A 27,010-nucleotide genomic window follows, 5' to 3' on the forward strand; every position below is an offset into this window, starting at 1 on the left:
ACAGAAGTAGGGAGGGTGGGTCACGCTGCAGGCTCAGGAGTCCTCTGAAGAGGATACAGTTGCAGTGAGCTGAAATCCTAGGTCCTGGGTGAGGCTGAGTGAGTGTCCCCTGGATGTCCTTCGGTCTCAGGCAGGGTGGTGAGTCCCAAAAGGGAGAGGGAGCTGGGAGGGTAGATCAGCCCCCCTAAGGCCTGGAGAGCTTTGAGAGCTGAGCTAGTGGAAATGTGAGAGGAGTTTGTTCCTGAGACTACCAGCCTATTTTTCCTCCTCTCCTGGCTTAGCTCTGTTTGTGACAGTAGTAGACGTCAGTCCTACAAAGAGGATTGGAGGAATTAAAGCAGGAGGGGCAACTGGCTGGAGGGAGAGATGAGAGAGGGAGTGAGAGTTCAGTGATAGAGAAGGGGCGGAGGGAAGGGTTGGGGGTGGAGAGCTGTAAAACACACTTTCCCAGTATCTCCATGGTGAGGGGTGTGTGTTATCAGTCTCAGACTGTATTTTGTAGGCAGGTTACCTAAATGTAACTCTGTGCTCTGCTGAAACCATTGACTGAGGGGAGAGTGACTGGGTTGCTTGGGGCATTTTCAGGAACATCATCTGCAGATGGTTAGTGCTTGTGACAGTTGCTGAGGGATTGGACCAGCAAAGCCTATTTAATTCTCACTTACAGTCTCTTTCTCTCCCATTCTCTTTCTTTCTCCAGTAGCCTCTCTCCTCTAATCCCATTGACCATATTGAAAAAAAAAAAGTATTCATATTTTACTCTGTGGATGATCTGTATTCTACATGTAATACAAACATGCATTTTCTTACATAACACAATGGAACGCCACAAGTACATTTGTATCCGAACTTCCACCACTTTGTGCCCTGCTGAACGCGCCCCAAGTGGCATCCGTGATGATGACGTCTAATAAACGTGACAGCCACTGCAGTTGTAAAGACGCGACGAAAATGGCTACGTGTGTAATGATACGTTGCTTGTCTTCCAACTTTACCTCTGCCATGCCCGTTCTCTACAGTTCGGCACAGCTAACTCCCTCTCGGCTGGTATCAAGGGCATATGTACTACGGACTCTGTTCACTACCACCCGACTCTCATCAGGTACTTGGTTGTGGACCTCGCAACACAGGTGGCTAGCTAACACGCTAACGTTAGCTAGTTCATAACAAGGACGTTCTTGTTTTGCATAGCACGGACATAACGTAGCTAGTTAGCTAAGATTGTAGATTAGAAGTAGACTAAACTGTTTTTAGGTTTTGTCAACTTATGTGTAACTACTCGAACTAATTGCAATTTTCACCTGAATTCCACAGCTCTTAAATTCACAGACAAACACGAATGGATACGAGTAGAGGGAGAGGTAGGGACGGTTGGCATCAGCAAATTTGCTCAGGTGGGTTGTTCTCGAGGCATGCTACCACTGGTTCTTAAAGACATGTTTCGGTAGAGTGACAAAAATTATTTAAACCTGCTTTGGGCTGGATGTGTCAATGTGTAGTTCATACATGCAAAATGAGTCTTACTTCAATTAGCCATGAAAGTGACTTTTCTTGAATCTGTGCCATGCCATTTTCACTACAACCCCTAGCAATTAGAGTTGTAGCCAATGAGCTTCAGCCCCTCGCAGTTGAGTGACAACTAACAAAAGGCCTGCCCAGCGTTATCCAATGAGTTTGCAGGGTGGACACAGCAGAGAGGGAGCAATGATGTGTTGCACATACGTGACCTAGTATGCAATTTTCGTGGACCACTTTTGTCTTGTGAGTGCTAATTTCAGAACTACTGGCTAAAAAGTATACACAAATACCGGAGAATCTCTTTAAGAGCCCCATTGGGACCTGTGGTCTTCTTACCAACCCACTGTTAGTATATGTTGTGGCGCTTCCAACACATCATGGATCATCAGTGTTGTTGGGACTGACACATCTCATTTAATTGGTCAAATCTAAATCTGTGTCCTGCAGGAGGCTCTAGGAGATGTGGTGTACTGTGGACTACCAGAGGTTGGCACACAGCTGGCACAGACTGGTAAGCAGCAGTTACTACCCTACAGACTTGTGTGGATGGTAACATGACGCTGGTCATCTTGGGTTATACTAGTAAATCTTGCCTTCCTCAAGACCTGTTCATGACCTGGCATATCGCTGTCCTCTTTTTAGATGAATTTGGAGCATTGGAGAGTGTGAAGGCAGCCAGTGAGCTGTACTCTCCTCTAACCGGGGAAGTCACAGAGGTCAACACACTCCTGGCAGACAACCCCGGCCTCGTCAACAAGTCCTGCTACAAAGACGGTGAGCACACACACCCGTCCGCAGACATACAGTGAGCTCCAAAAGTATTGGGACAGTGACACATTTTTTTGCTGTTTTGGCTCTGTACTCCATAACTTTGAATTTGAAATGATACAATGACTGAGGTTAGAGTGCAGACTGTCCATTTTAATTTGAGGGTATTTTCATCCATATCGGGTGAACTGTTTAGAAATGACAGCATTTGTTAGACGCACAAATATACAAGAAATTTGTGCTTCTGTAGCTTTCTCACTTATTATTCACAATTCATTCAGGATTATCCGTAATCATGGTAGCATCCACATTAATGTAGGAGAGTTTAGAAACATATTCTTATTTACAATAAAAGTCACTCCAAAATGACTTATTTACCATTAATTTCTATTGGGCACAAAATAATCTCAAACACAACCAAAACAAACAACAAATGCATCCAAGAAATTTGTAGTCACAAGCTTGATGTAGTCATTGCGTGTTATGAATATAGGACCAAATACTTAACTTTTGACTACTTTAATACACATAGGTGAATTTGTCCCAGTACTTTTGGTCCCCTAAAATGGGGGGGGGGGGCTGTGTACAAAAAGTTAAGTAATTTCCAAACGGTCTACCAATATGGATTTTTTTTAAATGTTTTTTTTCACCTTTATTTAACCAGGTAGGCTAGTTGAGAACAAGTTCTCATTTGCAACTGCGACCTGGCCAAGATAAAGCAAAGCAGTGTGACACAGACAACAACACAGAGTTACGCATGGAGTAAACAATAAACAAGTCAATGACACAATAAACAAGTCAATGACACAGTAGAAAAAAGAAAGTCTATATACAGTGTGTGCAAAATGCATGAGGAGGTAGGCAATAAATAGGCCATAGGAGCGAATAATTACAATTTAGCAGATTAACACTGGAGTGATAAATGAGCAGATGATGATGTGCAAGTAGAGATACTGGTGTGCAAAAGAGCAGAAAAGTAAATAAAATAAAAACAGTATGGGGATGAGGTAGGTAGATTGGGTGGACTATTTACAGATGGACTATGTACAGCTGCAGCGATCGGTTAGCTGCTCAGATAGTTGATGTTTAAAGTTGGTGAGGGAAATAAGTCTCCAACTTCAGCGATTTTTGCAATTCACTGGCAGGTCACTGGCAGCAGAGAACTGGAAGGAAAGGTGGCCAAATGAGGTGTTGGATGAAAAAAAACTCAAATTAAAGCTGACAGTCTGCAGTTTAACCTCATAGTAGTTGTATCATTTCAAATCCAAATTGCTGGATTACAGAGCCAAAACAAAATTGTCACCGTCCTAATACTTTGAGCTCACTCTATATGCATACACTAGTCTACACGCATTCTTGACACACACACAAATACACATATCAGTGATTATTTTAGAAATAATATTCAAACAAGGCCTGTGACTAGGCTCACCTCTGACTTCTAATCCTTGCTGGGACAGGATGGCTGATGAAGATGACCATTGCTAACCCTAAGGAGCTGGATGCTCTGATGGATGAGAAGGCTTATGAGAGATACATCAGATCCATAGAAGACTAGCACCGCCTAGACGCAACCCTTATCACCCCCTCATCTGCCTAGCAATCCCTACTAGAGAGGAAGTGCACCAGTTGTGCCGGGAGTCAGATGTGACACTACACCGGGAAACCACCAGAAACGCCAGAGGAGCAGCAGAGCTCATCCATATTGACTTGCCAGTGTTATTGTGGTCTGAATGTTAAGTCTTTAGTGTACTGGTAATGACTATGACTTAATGGGGATGCTGGGAGCAAATGTCTTACACATGTGGCATGATGTACTATACATGGCTGATGTAGAGTGATACTGTTTGAGTCCTGATGCATTCTCTGGCTGAATCTCAAGTCTTATCCTTGATTCCTTGTGTCCTTTCTCCACCTCCTTAAAACATTAGAGGGTTTCATTTTGATGTTTTGAGGAGTAAAGTACACAAAAGAATTGAGGAAAATACTTGTTTAAGATTAATCCTCAGTCTTCCACTCAAAGCCTTCCCCAAGCACAGGGGATGAGGAACTTATGCTGCATTCATAATTAAGTGAGAAGGTGTTAATTATACCAGTTGTGAAATCGTAAATACCAGTTGGATGTATTCACATGCTTTTAACTCGTTGAGAAATGGGATGATAGACGAGTTTCCCACTAGTAATTATGAGTTGTAGGGGGGTTTAAGTGGATTTTTCCCAGTTGTATGTGGTAAATACCACCTTCCCACTTGGTTATGAGTGCAGCATCAAGACTGAACACTACTGGGAAAAATAGTCCTCAGAATTGCACTATCAAATACAGCTGTCTGGATCAGTCCATCTGGTAGGGGAGGGGGAAGGGCTAATAATAAAGCACTTTGGATCTGGAGCAGGCTGGTTTCTACTGTATGTTGTTGTGCATCTGTATGCACAGCATGTACTGGCACTATGAAGATTACATAAAAATAAAACTTGACTTGCACTTCCTTGTGTGTTTACTTAGTGCAAGTCCTGTCCACTTCATCCCCCCCTGAGTACTTTCACTGAGATGTCTGTGTAGCCTCTGATACTAGTTTTGGAAAGACAGCACTTAAAGATTGTATCTTTCATTAATGTTTATTATATTTTCGCTTGAATTCCTAAGTACAAATATTGCACTTGAACACAATGACACCTAGTAGCAGTGCTTGCAGTTGATTCAGCCTGCATTACTGAATTATGACTGGTAAAGGACTAAAATGTAAACAACAGTTTTTCCTTGTTACACAGACTAACCACACTGGTCCCACACCGATGACATGGATGTCGATTAAGGCAGCCCCCCCCACACCTCAGATTCAGAGGAGTTTGTGTTAAATGCGGAAGACACATTGCAGTTGAATGCATTCAGTTGTACAACTGACTAGGTGTACCCTTAACCTCTAACCCATGATGTGGTACCCAGTTTTGCAACAGTTCTATCAGTGTAGTCTTTGGCTGATCTTTAACCCCTGCCCTCTTGGTCATCTGTGAAACGTAGCCACTCCCCCAGGCACAGAGGATAACCTGGCCTTAGCAGCAGGGGTCCTCCTAACCCTTCCCCGGGCCATATGGGGGTGTGCCAGTCCCTCTAACTTTCTCTGGTCTCTCTCCTGTCTCTCCCTCCCCTCGTTCATCATGCTGGCCATGAAGTCTGTCTGGTTCAGGAAGGTGATCGTCTCATCCCGCCTGCGACTCACATGGGGGTTAGAGGCAGCGTCCGGGTCTGGATCGTTTGATTGGTGTTTGAACTCCATGCGGGTGATGACAGATAGGAGGAACTGCCTATCTGTGTTGACCACGCCTCCCTGAGAGAAGTTGTCACTCACTCAATTTAGCAAAATTCACATTTGTACATAAAATACACCATTATAAAATGGCTCAAGGCATAAAAATAACATTTAGGCAAGGAAAGAAATCAAACAGGAAAAACAGTACTGAGGACCACTCATGAGACACGATACAATAGAAGCAGTGAGTTGATGCACACCCAGGGCCTCCGAAACCAGGGGTGGGCCAGGTCGCACCCCGAACGGGGGTCCACGTACTCCCCAAAATGCCTCCTCACCAACTTCACGTCCTGCAGAGAGTGGCTCCTTTCCTCCAGATCTGTCAGTGTAGAGCAATAAGGGAAGTGTAACACTCACAATTCTATACAGAGAAACACATGAGAGTTGAGTTAACTTAGGCGTAAGGCTATAGTAGGGTTATGGTAACTACGGTAAGGTTAGGTTAAGGCTAGGGTAAGGTTATTACAATGAGGTTAGGGTAAATCTGGTAAGATAAGGGTAACTATGGTAAGGGTATAGGTTAGGATAAGGCTGGTGCTCTTGTCTCACCGGTGCGGCGCAGCATGGAGGCTGGACACTTACAGGGTTTGTGTATGAAGTCATCAGGCACAGCAGCCAACTCAGGGCACCACGTCCTGGCGTAACTTCCGTTAGGGTCACAGGTTATGGCCGTGTCAACAGGATGCATGACAAAGTACCAGTGGTCCAGACCACACATGCCTCCATTCTGCCACATCACGGCATCTATGGCCATGTCAGCATCTACCAGGGTGTCCTACACACACAGTAAAATGTGAATTAACAGACAAAGCTCTACAGCTCTATATTCTGGTGTGTGTGTTTCACCTGGAACCAGCAGTATCCTTCCTGCCATGGTAGATAGAGGTAAACTATGAGGAAAGATAGTTGTTCATCCATTCAGTCAGCCACAGCTGTCTACTATACGCAGGGGTGGGCAGTTCCAGTCCTCAAGGGCCTGATTGGTGTCATAGTTTTTCCCCAGCCGCAAATAACACACCTGACTCCAATAATCACCTCATCATGATCTTCAGTTTAGAATGCAATTTGATTAATCGGCTGTGTTTGCTAGGGATGGAGAAAAAGTGTGACCTGCCCTTACCTTGTCTCAGTGGTTCCCAAGGAAGGTCAGGAAACAAGGTACCTCCAGGACAGTTTTCGTATGAACTTGGGGGCTCGGCAGCGTGCCCATTTCACGTCCCACAGCGAAAAAACTACTGTAACTGACACTGCCATAATATTTTAAATATCCAAAGTGTATATCTAGAATGAGTCATAATCATCCATGAAAAGACTTTGTTAAATGTTCATTTCTTTGAATTGTCCATACGTTTTTCGGTTATCAATTCTGGTGATAGGAGAGAAGCGAGTAGGCTGGGTCGTCACTAGTTACCACAGCCACAAAGACATAAACTCGGCCTATTTCTATATTTATTTTCTTAAAATGTGATTTTAAACCTAAACTTAACCATACTGCTAACCTTATGTCTAACCTTAAATTATGATCTAAAAGCTATTTTTGTTTTAATGAATTTTTACGATATAGACAATTTTGACTTTGTGGCTGTGCTATCTCGTGAAACATGAATGATTTACTCAACAGCTGATCGCTAGTTAACCCTCCTGCTGTGTTCCGGTCGAATTGAACCGATTTACAAGTTTTCTCTCTGAAAAAAAATGTATTTCATTTCATTTGATCGTCATAAGGTTCCATGACTTTGTCCACACAGGGCATCTGAACACACAAAATACATTTGGATGATTTTCATAAAATGTTGGTTGTTTTATTTAACTTTTGGTCATTAGAAATGAATGGGTGAGACTACAATTAGTGTATAAATGTGTTTTTGAGTGCGCGCGGGCTTCCATCGCAACCCCCACGGGAACCTTTCCCCAATAAAATCTTTCCCCCGCGGGAACCACACCAAGCTTTTTTGAGGCCTTGCTCACAATTCATTCTGTGGCAGCACAATGACCAAACGGTATACTGTATGTGAGGCTCTTGATCATATCTTTGATCATGACACTGGTGAGGAGGAGAGTCCTTGTTAAACTTACACAAAGTAGTCTGTGATAAATAGCACAATATGTTTCATCTGAGTATTTGTTACAGTCAAAATAATCCATACATTATGCTTTTTTTTACAAAAAAACTAGTTGTATGAGCTCAGGTCAATGAGGCCTACAGGCCATAAATAGCAAAGAGGCCTACAGGCCATAAATAGCAAATAGAAGTTCAAAACGTGTAATGTTCACAAAAACTTAAGTTGATATAAAAATCTAACACAACATTAGGTGATAATATATGTATTATTGTGGATTTATAATCAGCTATAGAACACAGAATTAATTAACATGAAACGAACACAACAGGAGGGTAAACAAACACAGTCCAACACTGTTGTGTAATCTGATGCGATGCAATGCAACATTTTGACCAGTAGAGAGCACACAAGTCTAAAATATGACAACCATGAGTCATTTTCCATGCTCATGGTGCTCCGGAGCACCCCTCAGCTCCCCTCTCCACACTAAAGACAAATCAAATCATCATAATTATCATCATCATCCAGTCTAGCCATCCTACAACCTCTCCCACCAACTTTCATAACCTTCATTTATTCTCTTGATCCTCATACTATACTGAAAGGATGCGGGAGAGGGAGAGGGAGAGAGAGATCAATAGTGTTTAGACAGGGTATGTAGTCTCTAAGTGTGTGATCAATAGAGAACAGGGGGAGATTAGCTGGCTTCTCTCTCAGTTTCCCACTAACAGACAGATCAGTGAATGGACCAATCTGCCCTCAGGCTAAACACATTGACCTGCTGTTTCAGTCTTCTGTCTTGTGCTATCAATAAAGATCTGTTTTGAATGCATACCTAAGAGATCAAAGAGAGAGACAGAGAGAAAGGTGAAAGGAGAAGAGAGGAGGTGAGGATGGGAGATGAGAGGAGAGCAAGAGAGAGGGAAGGGAGAGAGATAACGAGTAAATGAGCAGACAATAGTGTTGCGCTGTACCTCCAAGTCTTTGTCCTGCCAACAAGGCACATGTCCACAGCTCTGACTCCTTAACACACAGGTACACACGTGCACGCCCCTATAAAATCACCATAACATCTCCAGGAGAATTCATGTAAAGACAGATTAAAAACTAAGTGAGGAGAAACGGGCCACTGGAATAGCTATTTGCAACTCATAAATCATTCTGACACACACACACACACACACACACACACACACACACACACACACACACACACACACACACACACACACACACACACACACACACACACACACACAGTAATTAAACACTGGCTATGTACTCTCTCTTGGTGTAAATCAGACATGCAGACACAGTTATCACATTAGGGAGGTCTGCCATGTAGAAACACGAGGGGGAGGGGAGGGGACCAAACACACATACAGATACACACGATTGCATCCTCCTCCCACAGCAGGAGGAATATTTTTATTTCTTCACCATAACCATAACCATGGTTACGGCACATAAATACATAACCTGAACCATAACATCCCAATTCGGCACTTGGTCCATGATAGCAAAGACTTTCCCATTCACCTATCCTCTCTCTTGTTCTCTCTCACCCTTTCTCCTCTCTCTTTACTTCTCCCTCTCTCTATCTCTCCGTCTCTCCTCTGTTTTCCCACAGTGGTCGATAGCTCTTTAGAAGCATTGAGTGAATCAGCTGGTGGAGAACAGGAGGACAGAGAGAGGCTGAGGGGTTAATGTAGGTAAGCAGGAGGACAGATAGAGGCTGAGGGGTTAATGTAGGTAAGCAGGAGGACAGATAGAGGCTGAGGGGTTAATGTAGGTAAGCAGGAGGACAGAGAGGGGCTGAGGGGTTAATGTAGGTAAGCAGGAGGACAGATAGAGGCTGAGGGGTTGATGTAGGTAAGCAGGAGGACAGAGAGAGGCTGAGGGGTTAATGTAGGTAAGCAGGAGGACAGATAGAGGCTGAGGGGTTAATGTAGGTAAGCAGGAGGACAGATAGAGGCTGAGGGGTTAATGGAGGTAAGCAGGAGGACAGAGAGAGGATGAGGGGTTGATGTAGGTAAGCAGGAGGACAGATAGAGGCTGAGGGGTTAATGTAGGTAAGCAGGAGGACAGAGAGAGGCTGAGGGGTTAATGTAGGTAAGCAGGAGGACAGAGAGAGGCTGAGGGGTTAATGTAGATAAGCGGGAGGACAGATAGAGGCTGAGGGGTTAATGGAGGTAAGCAGGAGGACAGAGAGAGGATGAGGGGTTAATGGAGGTGAGGAGAAACATGGAGAACACATCACTTCATTGCCAGGTATCAGAGCTGGAGTCTAGCTATAAAACGGGGAGAACACATCACTTCATTGCCAGGTATCAGAGCTGAAGTCTAGCTATAAAACGGGGAGAACACATCACTTCATTGCCAGGTATCAGAGCTGGAGTCTAGCTATAAAACGGGGAGAACACATCACTTCATTGCCAGGTATCAGAGCTGGAGTCTAGCTATAAAACGGGGAGAACACATCACTTCATTGCCAGGTATCAGAGCTGAAGTCTAGCTATAAAACGGGGAGAACACATCACTTCATTGCCAGGTATCAGAGCTGGAGTCTAGCTATAAAACGGGGAGAACACATCACTTCATTGCCAGGTATCAGAGCTGAAGTCTAGCTATAAAACGGGGAGAACACATCACTTCATTGCCAGGTATCAGAGCTGAAGTCTAGCTATAAAACGGGGAGAACACATTACTTCCTTGCCAGGTATCAGAGCTGAAGTCTAGCTATAAAACGGGGAGAACACATATCTTCATTGCCAGGTATCAGAGAAGAAGTCTAGCTGTGATGTATGCTCGACGGGACCACCTAGCCCTATAGCAACCGCCATAGCAACACACTCTGCCATCTACGTGAACAGCATAATAAGATTACAGGAATACACACACACCGTCAGAAGCAGAAACATTAACATACACACACACTGTCAGAAGCAGAAACATTAACATACACACACACCGTCAGAAGCAGAAACATTAATATACTGTACACACACCATCAGAAGCAGAAACATTAACATACTGTACACACACCATCAGAAGCAGAAACATTAACATACTGTACACACACCGTCAGAAGCCGAAACATTAACATACTGTACACACACAGAAACACACAGTGGAGGTTGGGTTCATATTCCAGAGCCTGATCAAACACTCAGCTGTTGGTTTTGTGGATCACTGTAGGGATGTTTAGAGAGCAGAAATAGAGAGAGGAAGAGAGGGGGGAGAGGAAATTAAAATAGAGGAGAGGTGAGGAGAACAGAGGTTGGATATGAGAGACCATCCCCTTCTGGATGCTTTGAGAGAAGGAAGGGGTGGAGGGGACAGGAAGAGAAAGAGAACAGTAGAGAAAGAGAGAATGAAAGAAGATAGTCATAGCTGCAGGAAGATTTTTAGGGGGGGTGAGGGGGGCTATTTTGTCCGCTCAAACAGGATTAACAAAGCCCTAGTTCACACAAGACTCATCTTTTTTTCTCATTATTATTATTATTATTATTTTCACTTTGTTAGGGGGTGCTGCAGCACCCTCAGCACCACTACTTCCCGCGGCTATGAAGATAATACAGAGGCTTGAGAAAAGGAGAATGGAAAAGGAGGTGTGTGTGATAAAATGGAGGTTAGAGAAAAGAAGATAAATTAGAAGAGAGAGAGGATGAAGGAAAGGAGAGAGAGAGAGGATGGATGCTGAAGGAAAGGAGAGTGAGGATGGAGGCTGAAGGAAAGGAGAGAGAGGATGGAGGCTGAAGGAAAGGAGAGAGAGGATGGAGGATGAAGGAAAGGAGAGAGAGGATGGAGGCTGAAGGAAAGGAGAGAGAGGATGGAGGCTGAAGGAAAGGAGAGAGAGGATGGAGGCTGAAGGAAAGGAGAGAGAGGATGGAGGATGAAGGAAAGGAGAGAGAGGATGGAGGATGAAGGAAAGGAGAGAGAGGATGGAGGCTGAAGGAAAGGAGAGAGAGAGAATGTAGGTGTGCAATACTGGAGGATAGAACAGAAGATAGAATTCCTCCCCCTCCAGCCTTGCATAAATTACACACTTCATTTGCATATTCACTACTTTCACTACATGACTACATACATGATATTCATTAGCATAATAACCATCTATTATAGTAAGCTTTGTTTGACGATAAAGGAGAGTTTAAAGGAAAAACAATATGAGGAAGGGAACAACACGAGGAAGTGTGTGTGTGTGTGCATGTGTGTGTGCATGCGTGTGTGTGTGTTGGTATGTGTGTGCGCGTGTGCGTGTGCGTGTGCGTACGCATGTGTGTGTGTTTATGTGTGTGCGCGTGTCTGCGTGTGCGCATGTGTGTCTGTGTGTGTGATCTGGGATTCCTTTCCTGAATTCCTGGTGCATGTGTTAATTGTGTGCTGTGTGTTATATATACCCCAGAGGGAAGGGGTAATCAAACTACCTTCAGGGCTTCAGCTGAACTCAACACACAGGGAGCTGGGAAGAGAGAGACATAGAGACAGACAGAGACAGGGACAGACAGAGACAGTAAAACAGAGAGACAAAGGCAGACAGAGAGACAGACACAGAGAGACAGAGAGATATATAGAGGGAGAGACAGAGAAAGAGGCAGGGAGATATAGAGGGAGGGAGACAGACGGGGGAAAGAGGGCGGTGGATAGAGGAGCTGCGAATGAGGTTGGCACAGTGCCATCCACTCAGGGCTGGTTCCCACACACTGGCATGGGGAGGGTGGTGTAGAGGGGCCAGGATAAGGAACAGAGAGACTCTTTCACATTGCTACACCAATGTCCAAAGACAGACAAGATACTCAGATGTAGAGGTCGTCATTGCAAAAAAAATGTTCGCAATTGACATACCTGGGTAAATTAAGGTTAAAAAAAGATAAAGAGGAGATGCATAAGATGAAGGAGGACATAAGGAAGAGCCCTTGAGACCCCTGGAGGGTAGCCGAAACAAGACGACTAGATCCAGGAGGATGAGGAGAGGAAGTAGAGAAATTAGGGTGAGGATGGAGGGATGAAAAGGAGGACGATGAAGAACATGGACTCTGCCGGGCGATTTGAGAGGCACATCAATGGCAGCTGGCGTTCGGAGGACAGGCATCATAGCATCAACAAAGTGTCCACTCCCTCCATCCTCCTCTCTTTCTCTGCTCCCATCGCTCTCTCCTCCCTGTGCCAGCTAGTCGATGACATTCCAGCCAGCTGCCGTGACACGCTCGAAAACAACGAAGCTAGCAGCAGAGAAATGTCTCGTTCGGAAAGAGGAAATTCACTAGAGAGGATTCATCGCTATTCAATGTTTGTTTGTTTGTTGGATTGTTTGGACAAATCTGGCCAGGAGTGCCAGGGCAACGGTTGCCAGCTTCCCAGCGATGGCATCTTTCAGCGGAGGGGGGGGGGGGGGGAGCAGACCAAGAGTTGGCACTACACCAGGGGAGAAAGACAGAGAGTTGGCACTGCACCAAACACAACACAACACAACAGATGCTTACGGCCGCTAACAGGCTGGTTAAGTACTAAAGAAAGAGCTTTCACATGCTTATGTGACCGACGGGTTCGAACCTGGGGATCAAAACGTTTTAGTCCGCTAAATCAATGCAACTCTTCAGACGGGATCGAAATGTCAACAACAACCAACAACCAGTGAGTGGCAAAGGCATGGGGGGGCACACTATCCTGGTGAACCCAGGAGTACAGCAATAAGGAGAGGGATGAGACTTCCTCTGTACTAGTACCTCCCTCTCTTCTCTCAGTATCTGCACCGCTAAGCAGCAAACACTGAACCCCTGTGTTGGAAATGGCATCTCCTACACTCTTAGAAAAAAGGGTTCCATAAGGGTTCTTTGGCTGTCTCCATCGGAGAATCCTTTTTGGTTCCTTTCTACAGAGGGTTCTACATGAAACCCAAAAGGGTTACACCTGCAACCAAAAGGGTTCTACCTGGAACCAATAAGGTTCTTCAAAGGGTTCTCCTATGGGGACAGTCAAAGACACCTTTTAGGTTCTAGGTTTCCTTTCAAGTTCTAAGAGTGTATGGTGTATCACAGAAGAAGAATGAGATAGTCTTAAATATGGTGACCTGTTATGGATTTCAAGTTCACAGAGAAAACAAGGATGGAGGAATCAATGAGAAGATGGATTTTAAACTTTTGGGATTCACCATGTGTGTTATTTCCGTACCAGACAGATTGCTGCAGTCCAAAGGCCAGATCATAGACACAAGCAGAACCAGGCAGTAGGCGCTGCTGTATGTGTGTCTGGTTATCTCCTCTGTTGATAATGAACAGTGACGGACTAATTTCAACAGCCAATCATAATTAGTGATTTAATCCCTCTGCAACATTTTCCTCACCCTGCTCCCCACCACCTCACCCCAACTCACACCCCTAAACCGTGCCACATGGTTGGACGTGACTGGATATGCTAATGTCTGGAGATTGTGCGTGTAGACAGAAAGAATCTGCCAGGACTAAAAGGGGTGTGTGACAGTGTGAGATCACGCAGCATTAGTTCCGTTTTTTGGTTTTTCTTCACTGGTTATTTGGATTTATCGTGATTGGTTGAAGATGGGCTTAAACTGCTCCCCCTTAGCTGGTTTGCGTGTGTGTGTGTGGGGGGGGGGGGGACTTTGGCTGAGAGTTTCCTTTTGAGAGGGTGGAGACTTCATTTTTGACAGAACTCAATTTCTAACATGTATGTGCACAGAAGTGAATCGCATTGCAGCTGACCCAATTACCTGAGATTTTATTTATGGGTGCACAGAGATTATCTGGAGACTAACAAACAGTGGATCAACCTCTTCCCTCTCTTCATCCCCTCCCTCCTTCTATCCCCTCCCTACCACTCATTTTACTCCCGCCATCTTTCCCTCCCTCCAGACTGCTGTGGGATCTTAATTAATTGCAGCCTTCATTATGCAAATACAGTGCAATAAACGACAGGAGAGGAGGAGCTAGACACAGTCTAATGGAGGGAGAGATGGGGGAGGGAGAGATGGAGAGGGGATGCAAATCTGGTTTTACCTACAGTATGATCTCACCAATACCATTGAACATGTTCTGATAAAGGATTGGTACATGTTTATAGCAGAACACAAGACTATAGTGTCATCTCTCCATCAAGCACCTGCTCTCCCCAGACTGGTGGCCTATTCTCCTTCAAGCACACAAGGAATATATGTAATACTTGCAGAAGCTCAGCAGCCAACGCCATCTTAGTTTAATCATCACACAGGATCATAGGGTTCATGCGAATTTCATTTGCATATCATTAAACGGTGAGACTCATTTTGTGCGGCCAGCAGGAATGGGATTGGATGAAGAAAAAAATTATCTCATTATTAAACAGCAATGTTTTATAGTCCGACAGCCAATCCATTTAATTTGGCCGTAATTAAAATGTGTCAGAGACAATCAATCATTCTAACAAGGATATTATCAGCATCTCAATCTGGAAGAACACTTGATACTGGAAAGGAACCTGTGTATGGAGCTTAAAAGTATATTCCCCCATAACACATCCAGTATGCTGTATGTGGCATAGGAAGTTGGTGGCACCTTAATTGGGGAGAACAGGCTCGTATTAATGAGTGGAGCGGAATAGGTGGAATGGTATCAAATACATCAAACACATATTTTCATGTGTTTGATGCCATTCCATTAGGGCCGTTCCAGCCATTAACATGAGCCGTCCTCCCCTCAGCAGCCTCCTGTGGTATGTGGTTTACATTACGATTGCCTTTCCAGTTTCCCTTCTCTGAACTCTGTGTTACTGTGGAAAGAAGTGAAACACACATAGAGTCAGATGGAGTCAGATGTCATATCTCAATGATGCCACAATGACCTTAGCACTGTGTGTGTGTGTGTGTGTGTGTGTGTGTGTGTGTGTGTGTGTGTGTGTGTGTGTGTCTGTGTGTCTGTGTGAGTGAGTGTGTGCGTGCGAGTATGTTTATGCGTAAAACACTCTTTACCATAAGCGATGTAATTAGACTGCTGATCTTTTTGCATGCAGATCAGTTTGACAGCATGACAATTGCTCAAACCTGACACACACACACACACACCCCCATGACCCACCCCCTATCATGGGCAGCATGTGGTGTTGTCTGTGGGCAGAGTGTATAAGGATTAGCATAATGAGGGGTGAGTCTGTGTAACAGCGACGGTGACGCGTGCTGAACTCACTGTCCTGCTGTTGAGCATTCAAATCTCATAATGGATGTAAAGTAGCTAGCTACCCTGGAGAGGGGTATGTGTGTTGGGGGTGGGGCATAACAATGAAAAAAGGCATAGAGAGATCAAATGTAGACATAAGAAAAAAGTATAAAATAACAAAATTACATATTTGTGTGAACTATTTGAGTGAATTAACCCATTTAAGATGCTCCTAAAAGCAGACAATTCTGGCACTCTTACAATATAGAGCCTTCAGATACTGCAGAGAGAATGTGTTCCAGAACATTCGCATTGTAAATAGACTTTTACCAGGCTATCTCTCCCATATGATTGATTAGAACAGCCTGGCGACCATTATAAAATCATTAAGAAGATGGATAGAGAGAACATCTTCTAATAAAAACCGCTCTATACCTGATGAAGCACTGAACAAACTCTTCCTCAATGACATTCACTGATTACTGCCCTACAGTGTGTGTGTGTGTGTGTACTATTAATACTGTACTCCATTAGTGATATGGCTATTGCAGTATAGTATTCCAGCAATCAGTTTACCATCAGGACTGTGTCTGTACTGGGATTTCTAGTAGTGAATAAAAACATGATACATTGATAATGTGAAACACACACACACTGAGAGAAATCATGGAAAAGCATCTGCCAGGGGAGGGGTTGAGGCTGGGGTGGGGGTGTTATCAGTGAAAACAGAGTCCTGTCTCTTTAACTGGTGGCTGAGCTGAAGGACTCATGAATAAACATTAACTTTTTCCTCTGCTCACACAGAACCAATCTAAATCTAAATGAGCCTACATACACACCAACACCAATGACATTATAACCCTTCCCCCCCCCCACCCCCAGGATCACTGATGCTCTAGTGTATGACATTACAACCCACTATCCCTCCTTAAAGTAACCTCCCCTATACCTCTGTCCCCCCAACAGCATTAAAAATACGTACACGAGTAGGCAATAGCATTATATCCCCTACACACACATACACCCTCCCCTTCCTTCAACCCCCCTCCCCCAGCCCCACTTCCAGCATCATCAACAGCAGCAGTATAATTCATGCGAGGTCATTAATATTCATCATATCATTTTGTCACAAAGGAAAGTAATCTGGCTGGATGTCACTGACGTAATTAATGAACTGACCTCTGGGTCCAGGGATCTACCCACAACACACACACACACGCAAGACATTGGGCAAATATGTCCACCAAACCAGACTTTATTTACCTCAGTGGCTATGGAAAGGGGAGGGAGAGAAAACACACATCCATATGAGAACTGGGGAGAAGGAACAAAGTTAACCACTGGAGCAAGAGACTGAGACAGGTGCACAACACAGGTATCTTTTGGTTATCACTACGGCAACAGCTTCCAGGAACGACACAATATTTACATCTTACAGTTATTCAGAAAATAAGCAAAAAGAATAAAACAACAATATGTACATAATAACTGCCAAGTGGTACAGTATTTGGAATTTCAGTACAGAAGAAAGATCATTGGTATTGTGGTAAACATTGGTCAGATATAGAGCTACGGGTAAACAGAGTTAGAATCCTTTGGAAGGTTAGCCTGGATGACAGACTGGTTCTGTGTTCAGTATCACTGCATGGCTACATAGCTACATGGCTACAATCTGTGTGGCTACATGACTACGTGGCTACCCAGGTACATGGGATACGTGTCTATGTCACTACATGGCTACATTGTTGCCTGGCCTATAGCAGAGACAAGCATGGCTACATAGCTACGTGGCTACAAGGCTACATTGTTGGCCTAAAGCAGAAACAAACATGGCTAAACAAGCCAGCGACACAAGATCAGAAACATACTGGTACACAGACCTGTGGAAGGTTTGGGCTAGATACAATCCAACCTGCCATAGAATAGCTATGCAGGATCTTAAGTATAGAAGTATCTTATCTTTATAGTATCATTGTAACTTCTTTGTATCTTTGTTTAGAAACCACTGTCCACATAATAATACATTACTGAGTAAATACTGGCGCCCCAAGTATCTCTTTGTTAACATCAGAATAAAAGGTCAGGTTATGAACAGCGTCATGTGTGTTATAACAGTTTGTTGCTATTAAAGTATTACAAAATATGTTAGCAGCCAACTGGACATCCTCAAAGACTGAGATAGATTCTTCCATCTGGTTAGAAAGACATTGACGAGGAAAACATTTCAACCACTCTACACACTGCAATGGCTCTGAAGTAGTTCCCTACTGAGTATGGTACACTAGGGGCTGGGGTTTGGTTCCCTACTGAGTGCACTAGTAGCTGGGGGGGGGGGGGGGGGGTTGGCTTTGAGAAGTGCTCCTCCATCCTAGTATAATAACAGGTTTTGGTTTTTCTGGAGGTTACAGTGTACACTCACCAGTGGCTTGGTGAAGACAGATACAGCAGTTCTGATACAGTCACTCTTTCTTCCCAACAATCAATGTTACATTGTCAAGTAAACTTTTTAAGTTGTTTTTTTTGTGGGATTTATGCATCGATGGTTACAGTGTTATTGTCTTTGGGTTGTGTTTTAAAGCATTCGATATTATCATAGTTATTACTGTTACTATTACTACAGTAATATTATTACATTTAGAGATCAAAAAGATGAGAGAGAGAGAGAGAGAGAAAAACAGTTAGAGTGTGTGAGATAGAGTTAAGTGCACACAACATCCGAAGTTTTCATCAGTATAACACAACATCCGAAGTTTTCATCAGTATAACGTCAGTAACTCTCGGTGAGTATGGTCCGTCAGAACAGAGGCAGTCTCAGGGGAGACTGAGTCGACCATATAAAAGCTACATACTGTACATTAATTTACCCCTCACACCATTTAACATTGTAATAATGGAACCATCAATTATGGGTCAGAAAGCTCAGATCTCTCAAATCCAGAGAGGTTTCTTTAGAACGACCATTACAGGAACTTCATATCAACAGTCAATATTTACATCATAAGGTTTCGAAACAGACTTTGTGTCTGGCATTAGGAACAGAAGAGAGACTAGTACATTATTATGACCAAATAAAAAACAGTTCAGTTGGCCTGAGTATAGTAGACATGGAATTATATTACACTACGTATTGGTATTTTTACTCAAATAAGAAGAAAAGGCAACTCCACATCATAACACCTACATTATGTTCTCATACACCACAAAATAACACTTGTCTTATCAAAGCATAATAACGACCGTTAATCCATAATATTCATATTCATTAACATTTACTTAACACAGACAATGTTGTGTAGTGTTTGGTTAAAGTTGTGACATATATTGGTCGACCGTTATCAAAATAGCTTCTTATATGACCTCTCACATAAAGGACAAAGTGGACTTAGCTCAGTGCTATTTGGCCTATTATCCACATAAGGAGCATTCAGTACATGTGCAGTAGAGTCATCATTGGCTTGAGAAGGTTGAGGTCTGCTTCAGCACCACGTAGACCAGTCAGTCTACGCACCAGTCTCAGTTCTACTCTTCACTGTATGGTCTGTACTGTGGTTTGGAAATGAAAACCACCATGTTGACAACACAATCCACGGACATGTAAGGTTTTGGTTACGAGCTTTGGAATCCAAGCCAGTCTTTGCAGATGCTCTTTGTAAAGAATATTTAACATTTTTGTTTTCCGTAGCTGCTTTTGTTTCTTTCAGTTTTCTTATACTTTGAAAGAATGTTATATACACTAAAACGTCTAACAGTTTGATACTTGCACTAGTAAAGTCTTTAAACAGACACATACTGTGTCCTGGTTCTCCAGATTCTATTGTCAGAACAGGGACATCTGTTGGCATGGAGGGGTTAACTCCTGAGGTATCGGTTGGAGGACAGGAGAGGAGGGGAAAGGAGAGACAGAGGAACAGAGGAGTGGGGTCTTAAAGCTCTAGAGGAGGTCTGCCCTGTGATGTTTTGGGGCTGAGTAAGGGGTGAGGTACACTGGTAGAATGCTCTTTGGCTTCTGTGGCATCCGGTTGGTTTATTGTTGTGAGTGACGTGCACTTAGTTCATGGCTGTGTGCGTTCTCTCCCCTGTCCTCTGCTGCCTTTCCCTCTATCCTGTGGTGGTGTCGACTCTGAGGCTCCTTGCCCTCTTCTCCTTGGCCCGACCATTCTGAAACCACACCTGCACCACCCTGCGTGGGAGCCCCAGCTGCCGTCCCAGGCCCTCACACTGCAGGGGGCTGGGGGTGGGGTGCTCCCTGTAACAGGCTCTGAGCTTGGCCACCTGCTGGGGGGTCATCTGTGTACGCTGCCTCTGCTGCTGCTGCTGTCGCGGTCCATGCCTATCCACACTCTCAGACAGACTTGGACTGGAGTTCTGGTCACAGTCATGAACGTTGAAGCTTGCCATCCCATATTTGTATCCCAGAGACAACAGATTGCTATGGTTACCCTCATGAGCCTGGTCAGACGAAGGGAATATTTTTACTGACAGACCTCCTTCCTCTTCCTCCTCTTCCATGTCGGGTTCGTTCAGGTCAAAGGTCAAATCTGTTTCCCCAGAAATGTATTTTCTCTCAGTGGGGATGACCCCGGGGCTTGGGGAGGGATGAAAGGGGTTCGGGGAGGGATGGAGGGAGGGAGGGAGAGAAGGATGGTGGGAGAGAGAGGGAGAATGCTGGAGGGAGAGTGGGGGAACCTCCCTGTCTCTGTAGGATCCATGGTTGTGAGAAAAGCTGAAGACATCAGCGGAACCTATCTGATGAGACAAGCCATAGGCAGGTCTGTCAGTCTGGGACCAGTGGCGGGCCCTAACATGGGCGTCCAGGGCACTTTGAGCCTTGAAAAAAGCCCTACAGAACGGACAGCGCCTGTGGTTGTCACCCAGACCCACACCTAAACCTCCTCTCCCCAGGGTCTGGAGCTGGCCCTTCCTCTGACGAGCCCTGGTGTTCTGGAACCATACCTGAGGAAGGACAGACAAACACAGCATTATTACATGTTATTACACAAAAGATGATTCAGCATTACAGAATTAAAGAAATGTTACTATGATAATGATAAAGTACCTGCACCACACGTTTCTTCAGGCCTGTGTCCCTGGTGATGCCCTCCAGTACAGAGCGGGTTGGGTTGGAGTTCAGACTGTAGCGCTGGTACAGAACCTCTAGCTGCTCTGCACTGATGGTGGTCCTCTGACGCCTTTCCCTCCTCTGCTCATCCCCCTCTCCCTCCCTCTCTCCCCCTTCCTCTCCATCACCGGCCATCACATCACTCATAGGCCTAACCTCTGTCCCTTCCTCCAGCCTACGCTTCAGAGAGGGCAGGGCTGGGCTAGGAATACAGTGGGTGGTAGTATATGGGGGTAGAGCTGAGCTAGGAGCACAGTGGGTGGTAGTGTATGGAGGTAGAGCTGGGCTAGGAGCAGAGTGGGTGGTAGTGTATGGGGGTAGGGCTGGGCTAGGAGCAGAGTGGGTGGTAGTGTATGGAGGTAGAGCTGGGCTAGGAGCAGAGTGGGTGGTAGTGTATGGGGGTAGGGCTGGGCTAGGAGCAGAGTGGGTGGTAGTGTATGGGGGTAGAGCTGGGCTAGGAGCAGAGTGGGTGGTAGTGTATGGGGGTAGAGCTGGGCTAGGAGCAGAGTGGGTGGTAGTGTATGGGGGTAGAGCTGAGCTAGGAGCACAGTGGGTGGTAGTGTATGGGGGTAGGGCTGGGCTAGGAGCAGAGTGGGTGGTAGTGTATGGGGGTAGGGCTGGGCTAGGAGCAGAGTGGGTGGTAGTGTATGGGGGTAGAGCTGGGCTAGGAGCAGAGTGGGTGGTAGTGTATGGGGGTAGAGCTGGGCTAGGAGCAGAGTGGGTGGTAGTGTATGGGGGTAGAGCTGAGCTAGGAGCAGAGTGGGTGGTAGTGTATGGGGGTAGAGCTGAGCTAGGAGCAGAGTGGGTGGTAGTGTATGGGGGTAGAGCTGGGCTAGGAGCAGAGTGGGTGGTAGTGTATGGGGGTAGGGCTAGGCTAGGAGCAGAATGGGTGTTGGTGTATAGGGATAAGGGTGGTTGGTGGCAGGACGATAACAGGGACTGGTACTGAAGCATTGACTGGAGGGCTATGGGCTGCATTAGACCAAGGGGGAGGAGAGAGGGGTCTATGGGGAAGGGAAGAGAGGAGAGGTTGGATAAAGGAAGACGGGGCAGGGGGAGTTGGGGTAAGGGGAGAGGGGGTATGGAAAGTTTGGGCCTGTGTATGATAGTTTGAGAGGGGTCAGGGCAAGGGGTGGTTGTCGTTGTGGTACTGTCCTGCTCTGAAAGTGGTTGTGGTTGGCGGGGGGGTGGAGGAGGAGGAGAGGGTGTTGGTGAGGCTCTGGCTTGGACTGGGGAGAGGGAATTAACTGGGGCTTGGTCTGGGGACAGGGTTACAGATACGAATGCTGGTGGTGGGGGCACAGCTGGGTCTGTGTCTATGGCTGTTAGGGTTGCAGCTGGGATAAGGGCTGGAACTGAGGTTTGGGAGACGGAGAGGGATTGGGCTTGGTCGAGGGTTGAATCTGAGGCTGGTGCTGGGGGTAAAGGTGCAAGTGCAGGTGCTGAAGCTGGGGTTAGGGGTGCAACAACAGTAGTCTCAGTGTCCCCCGGTGTGAAGGGTCTGAGGGGGTAGAGGCGGTCGTACTGCAGCCTGTACTGTCTCGAGAACATCTCCAACACTACAGGAGGGATCATCTGGCGGTGAACAAACTCCTGGTGGCTCTTCAGGATCAGAGAGTCAGAGAACAGCTTCCCACATTCTCCACACTGCTTCTCCTCCTCCTCCAGGCATCCCTCCATCTCTCTGTTCTGCTGTCTCTGTCTGCTCTGAGTGCTTTGTAGGGCCAGCTCCCAGCCGTATCTTTCCAACAGAACTCTGAGGGCCTTCTCTGCTCTCTCCTTCTTCTCACTCTCCTGCATCTCTCCGTTCTTCTCTCCATCTCCCTCAGGAGGGGAGGATGGGTTGTACTCTTTCTCTGTCTGGTGGAGGGGGGAGTCACTGTCAGCGGTCTCAGCCTGGGTTTCACATTTCGGGGCATGGCCTGGAAACTGGATTCTATTCATCTCTGGCTGTGGAGAGGAAGGTTCAAGCCTCTCTATCTGGGGGTGTTGGTCCGGGGTGGTCTGAGGGGAGACAGCTGAGGTGGTCTGAGGGGTGACAGCTGAGGTGGTCTGAGGGGAGACAGCTGAGGTGGTCTGAGGGGAGACAGCTGAGGTGGTCTGAGGGGAGACAGCTGAGGTGGTCTGGGGGGAGACAGCTGAGGTGGTCTGAGGGGAGACAGCTGAGGTGGTCTGAGGGGAGACAGCTGAGGTGGTCTGGTTCATAAGGGTTGTGTTGGGGTTGAGATGCAACCCCCCAGAAAGGTAGAAGGACAGGAGCAGCTGCTGCTGTAGAGAGAATAGGCTGTCTGGGGATAAGGGGAGGGGAGGGAAGAGGTTCCCGTGTTGGAGAATCTCTGCTGCTGAAGGGAGGTGCTGCTTTAGGAGGTTCTGTTGCAGTAAGGGAAGGTGAGGGAGCAGTGTTGGACTAAAGAGCTGGGGCTGGAGAAGGGCTGTGTGTTGCTGTATCTGGGCTTGGGCTATCTCCTGTTGCTGCTGTAGTATCTGGGCCTGGGCTAATTGCTGTTGGAGTAACGTCAGGTCCTGCTGACCTACGGAAGCGGTCAGGACCTCTACTCTCCTCCTCTTAGCCTGTTGACCCTTAACCTGCCCAGAGACACCCACACTCAGCTGGGTTTCACTCAGGGAGGAACAGGGACTTGGGGAGGCAGGGGCTGGTCTGGTGACTGCTGGGGGGGTTCCCCTGGTAGATGCCTCTCCTCCTCCAGGCGAAGGGCTGGAGGCAGGGGTCTGGGTTTGGACCAAGGATGGGACTGGGGTGTGGGGAGCCTGGGTTGAGGCTGAGGCTGGAGCTAGAGTTTGGTGGGTGTGGGGGTTCAGTGGTAGCTGGGTCCGAGCTGCACGGGCTCGTGTCTGGTGCAGTACAGAACGGAGGTGGATGTCCAGGGTGGAGCTCTGGCTGTAGGCCACCCTACACATTCTGCAGCGGTAGGGCCTGGGGTCAGGGGCCAGGCTGCAGCGGTGGGGGCTTGGTTCCAGGCCCTGGGGGGTGTCAGCATGACTGGGGCTGGAGTCATGCAGGGCCCGTCTGGCTTTGGCTCGGTGGAGGTGAGACACAGAGTTATAGTGGACCAGCAGGATGGTTCTCTGAGTGAAGGACTCACAGCAGACTGAACACTTGTAGGGCCGAGCCGGGTCCAGGAACCGCTCCAGAGTCGGGTTCGAGCCCTTGATGAGGGGGCTGGGTTCTGACCCTGTCTCCTCCTCCTGCTGCCCTGAACCCTTGTCACTATTACTAACCCCTGGACTGGGCCTCTCCTCCTCATCTGGGTCATCCTTTTCATCCTCCTCTCCTTCATTTGCCTCCTCATCCTCCTCATCTTCCTCCTTATCTTCTTCACTCATACTCTCCCCCTCCTCTTCCTCCCCCTCCAGGCTGGTTTGTCGTTGGACGTGTGCTCCACTCTGGTCAGGGTGTGTACCCTGTAGGTGTAGGTCCTGTAGGTGTGTGTTGAGCAGGTGTCTCTGCAGGGCCTCTTGGCTGCGGCAGCGTCTGGGGCAGAGGTGGCACTCTGTCGCCGCCCTCATGGCATGGTACTGCCAGTGCAGCTTCAGCTTCTCCTGTGTCCGGAATGCTAGACTGCACCTGCCACAGCGGAACCTGTAACCATGACGATCAGAGGAGGGAGGGGCATCGCTGGGAGGAGAGGGGGGTAAGGTGGATGAAGGGAGGTGGCTGAGGGAGGGAGAGGGAGGAGTGGGGGGGGGGGGGGGGAGAGCTGGGGAACTCTGGGAGGTGAGAGGTGTTGTCCTCTGCTAGATGCTGGTCCTCACAAGGACGGGTGGGCAGAGCAGGGACATCTTTGGCTGGTATCACTTCTTCTTCATTTATATGGGAGTCGTTTGATTGAGACTCATTTCCGAGGGACTCCTTTGCGTAAAAGTCGATTGTGTTGGAATCGTTTGTTTGATATTCGTTTGTGTTGGAGTCGTTTGAATGGGAATCCCTCTGCAGTGTCTCTTTCTGTAGAATCTCTGGCAGCTCCACTGCCACCTGGAAAATAATCCAACAACAAAGGTTTTGAACGTCAGTCTGTCCAGATGACTGATTGCCTTTATAGTCAGTCAAAACAGTGTCTTTCCTGTTTTATAGTGCAGATGGAATAATAATAGTGATGCTCCTTTATTGTCAACATCACCTCATTCTCCCATTACACACTTTACTTCTAAATCAATGAATAATAATACCAGATAGATTGAAATAGAATCAAGAGGGTTTTTAAAATCAACCACACACACAGAAAGAAGACACACACACTTGGCATGGCAGAGACAGAAGAGACACATACACATATGCGGGTGCAGCAGTGAGAGAGTGAAGGTCAGGCTTAATCTTGAGAGAGTAATTGGAAAGCGAGGAACATAATGGCCATCATCACCCCAGACTGAATTAATGAACCTACACTACTATCAGAGAGAGAGGGAGAGGGGTGGAGAATGGGGGCTGTGGTGGCAGAGAGATGGAGAGAGAGAGAGAGAGGAGGGGTTGAGAGGGGGTGAGAGAGAGAAAGAGGAGGCGCAGAGAGAAAGATGGAGAAAGAGGGGGGGTGAGAGAGAACAAGGGGCACAGAGAAAAAGATGGAGAGAGAGAGGACGGGTGGAGAGAAGAATGAGAGATATGAAAAGGGAGTGAGAGAAAAAAGGGAGAGGAGAGGGTAAGAGAGATGAGAGGAGAGGGAGGGGTGAGAGAGGGATGAGGGGAAAAACAGGAAGACTAAAAGGAAGAAGGCAGTCAAGTGAAGTCAGAGAGGGAGACAAAGAGCACTTAGCATGCTGGGTAAAGTAATGGAGGTTGGTGATGTGGAGAGATGAGCACTCTTTGTTTGCTAGAGACACTAAAAGCAAACTCCTTCAGCTTGATTGCACTTCTGCTTATGAAAGGTAGCTAGAGCACACACACACTTACAGTGCTCATGAGCTTGTCCACACAGTCCTGGGCCACACTATGAGTGAGTGTGAGGTGACGTCTCAGGTGTGTGTGTACCAGTGTGTCCTGGCACAGTGGGCACTTGGCAGTAGTCTGTTGGTCAGTGGAGTGTTTGTCGGTTCTGTCGCGTTTGGGAGAGAGGGGGCTCTGTGTCTCCTCCAGCCAAGAGAATGATCGCTTGGCTGGGGATAAGGAATCTCTCCTCTCCCCCTCCTCACTGCTTTCATCTAGAAAGATAACACATATGTTAATACACACACACACACACACACACACACACACACACACACACACACACACACACACATTGATCCATTATTGATTTTCTATTAAAGAGCCTCCTGGGATTCAGACCAGTTCATTCAGACCAAATACCTGCTATTGACTGTTTAATACAGAGTAGCAGACAGAGTTAGACCAGATTTAGACCAGACAGAGATAGAACAGAGTACAGTAGGAGTCATTAGAACGGTACTCGGAAGTCTAGTTTCTGACCCTCACTAAGCCTAGTCATGGACTAAAAAGCATGCTCAATGGAGAATCTCTATTGACAGTGACTGGGTAACTGGCCCTGAAAGTTCTATTCTGGAATATTACAGACATTTGAGTCATTTAACAGATGCTCTTATCCAGAGTGACTTACAGGAGCAATTAGGGTTAAATGCCTTGCTCAAGGGCACGACATCAGATTTTTGTTCACCTAGTCAGTTCTGGAATTCGACCAGCAACTTATCGGTTACTGGTCCAAAGCGCTTAACCGCTAGGCTACCTGCCACCCTACAGTTCAATAGCAGTGAGTCGGTAGGTGCTCGTTAGCGTTGTCGGGGTGATAGGGGATGTAACGAGCATGTGTATCGACAAATCAATTAAGCCAATTGACCCCTGACCATAATCAATCATTCATTTTCTCTCAATCACTCTCTCTTCACCTTGCTCCATCTCTCCAAGTTTCTTCTAATTTCCTCTTTCCATTGACTTATCCTAGGCCTACAGTTAATTTTCTCTATCCTATTTATACATTTGTTCTGGACTGATGTACAAAATATGGTCGAAATTCCCTCTTGCCAATGTCTACAATAATCCCATACTTTTAAATTCCTCAGGAGGAATGAACAAGTGCACACTTCAGAGAGAAGGGAATGGGAAAATATGAGCTGAAT

The 27,010-nt window shown here is 46.4% G+C and overlaps 1 protein-coding gene across 1 annotated transcript; it reads left to right on the forward strand.

Moving 5' to 3' along the window:
• The first annotated feature begins 913 nt into the window (after positions 1-913).
• On the forward strand, positions 914-4,773 carry LOC120066699 (glycine cleavage system H protein, mitochondrial-like). The gene is made up of 5 exons (XM_039018148.1): positions 914-1,102; positions 1,315-1,394; positions 1,966-2,029; positions 2,161-2,292; positions 3,747-4,773. Exons 1-5 carry the CDS (start codon positions 952-954, stop codon positions 3,842-3,844), a joined length of 525 nt encoding a protein of 174 aa, XP_038874076.1. The 5' UTR covers positions 914-951; the 3' UTR covers positions 3,845-4,773.
• Positions 4,774-27,010: the final 22,237 nt, after the last annotated feature.

The sequence above is a fragment of the Salvelinus namaycush genome, chromosome 21 (assembly GCF_016432855.1).
Source record: "Salvelinus namaycush isolate Seneca chromosome 21, SaNama_1.0, whole genome shotgun sequence".
In the NCBI taxonomy this organism is placed as follows: domain Eukaryota; kingdom Metazoa; phylum Chordata; class Actinopteri; order Salmoniformes; family Salmonidae; genus Salvelinus; species Salvelinus namaycush.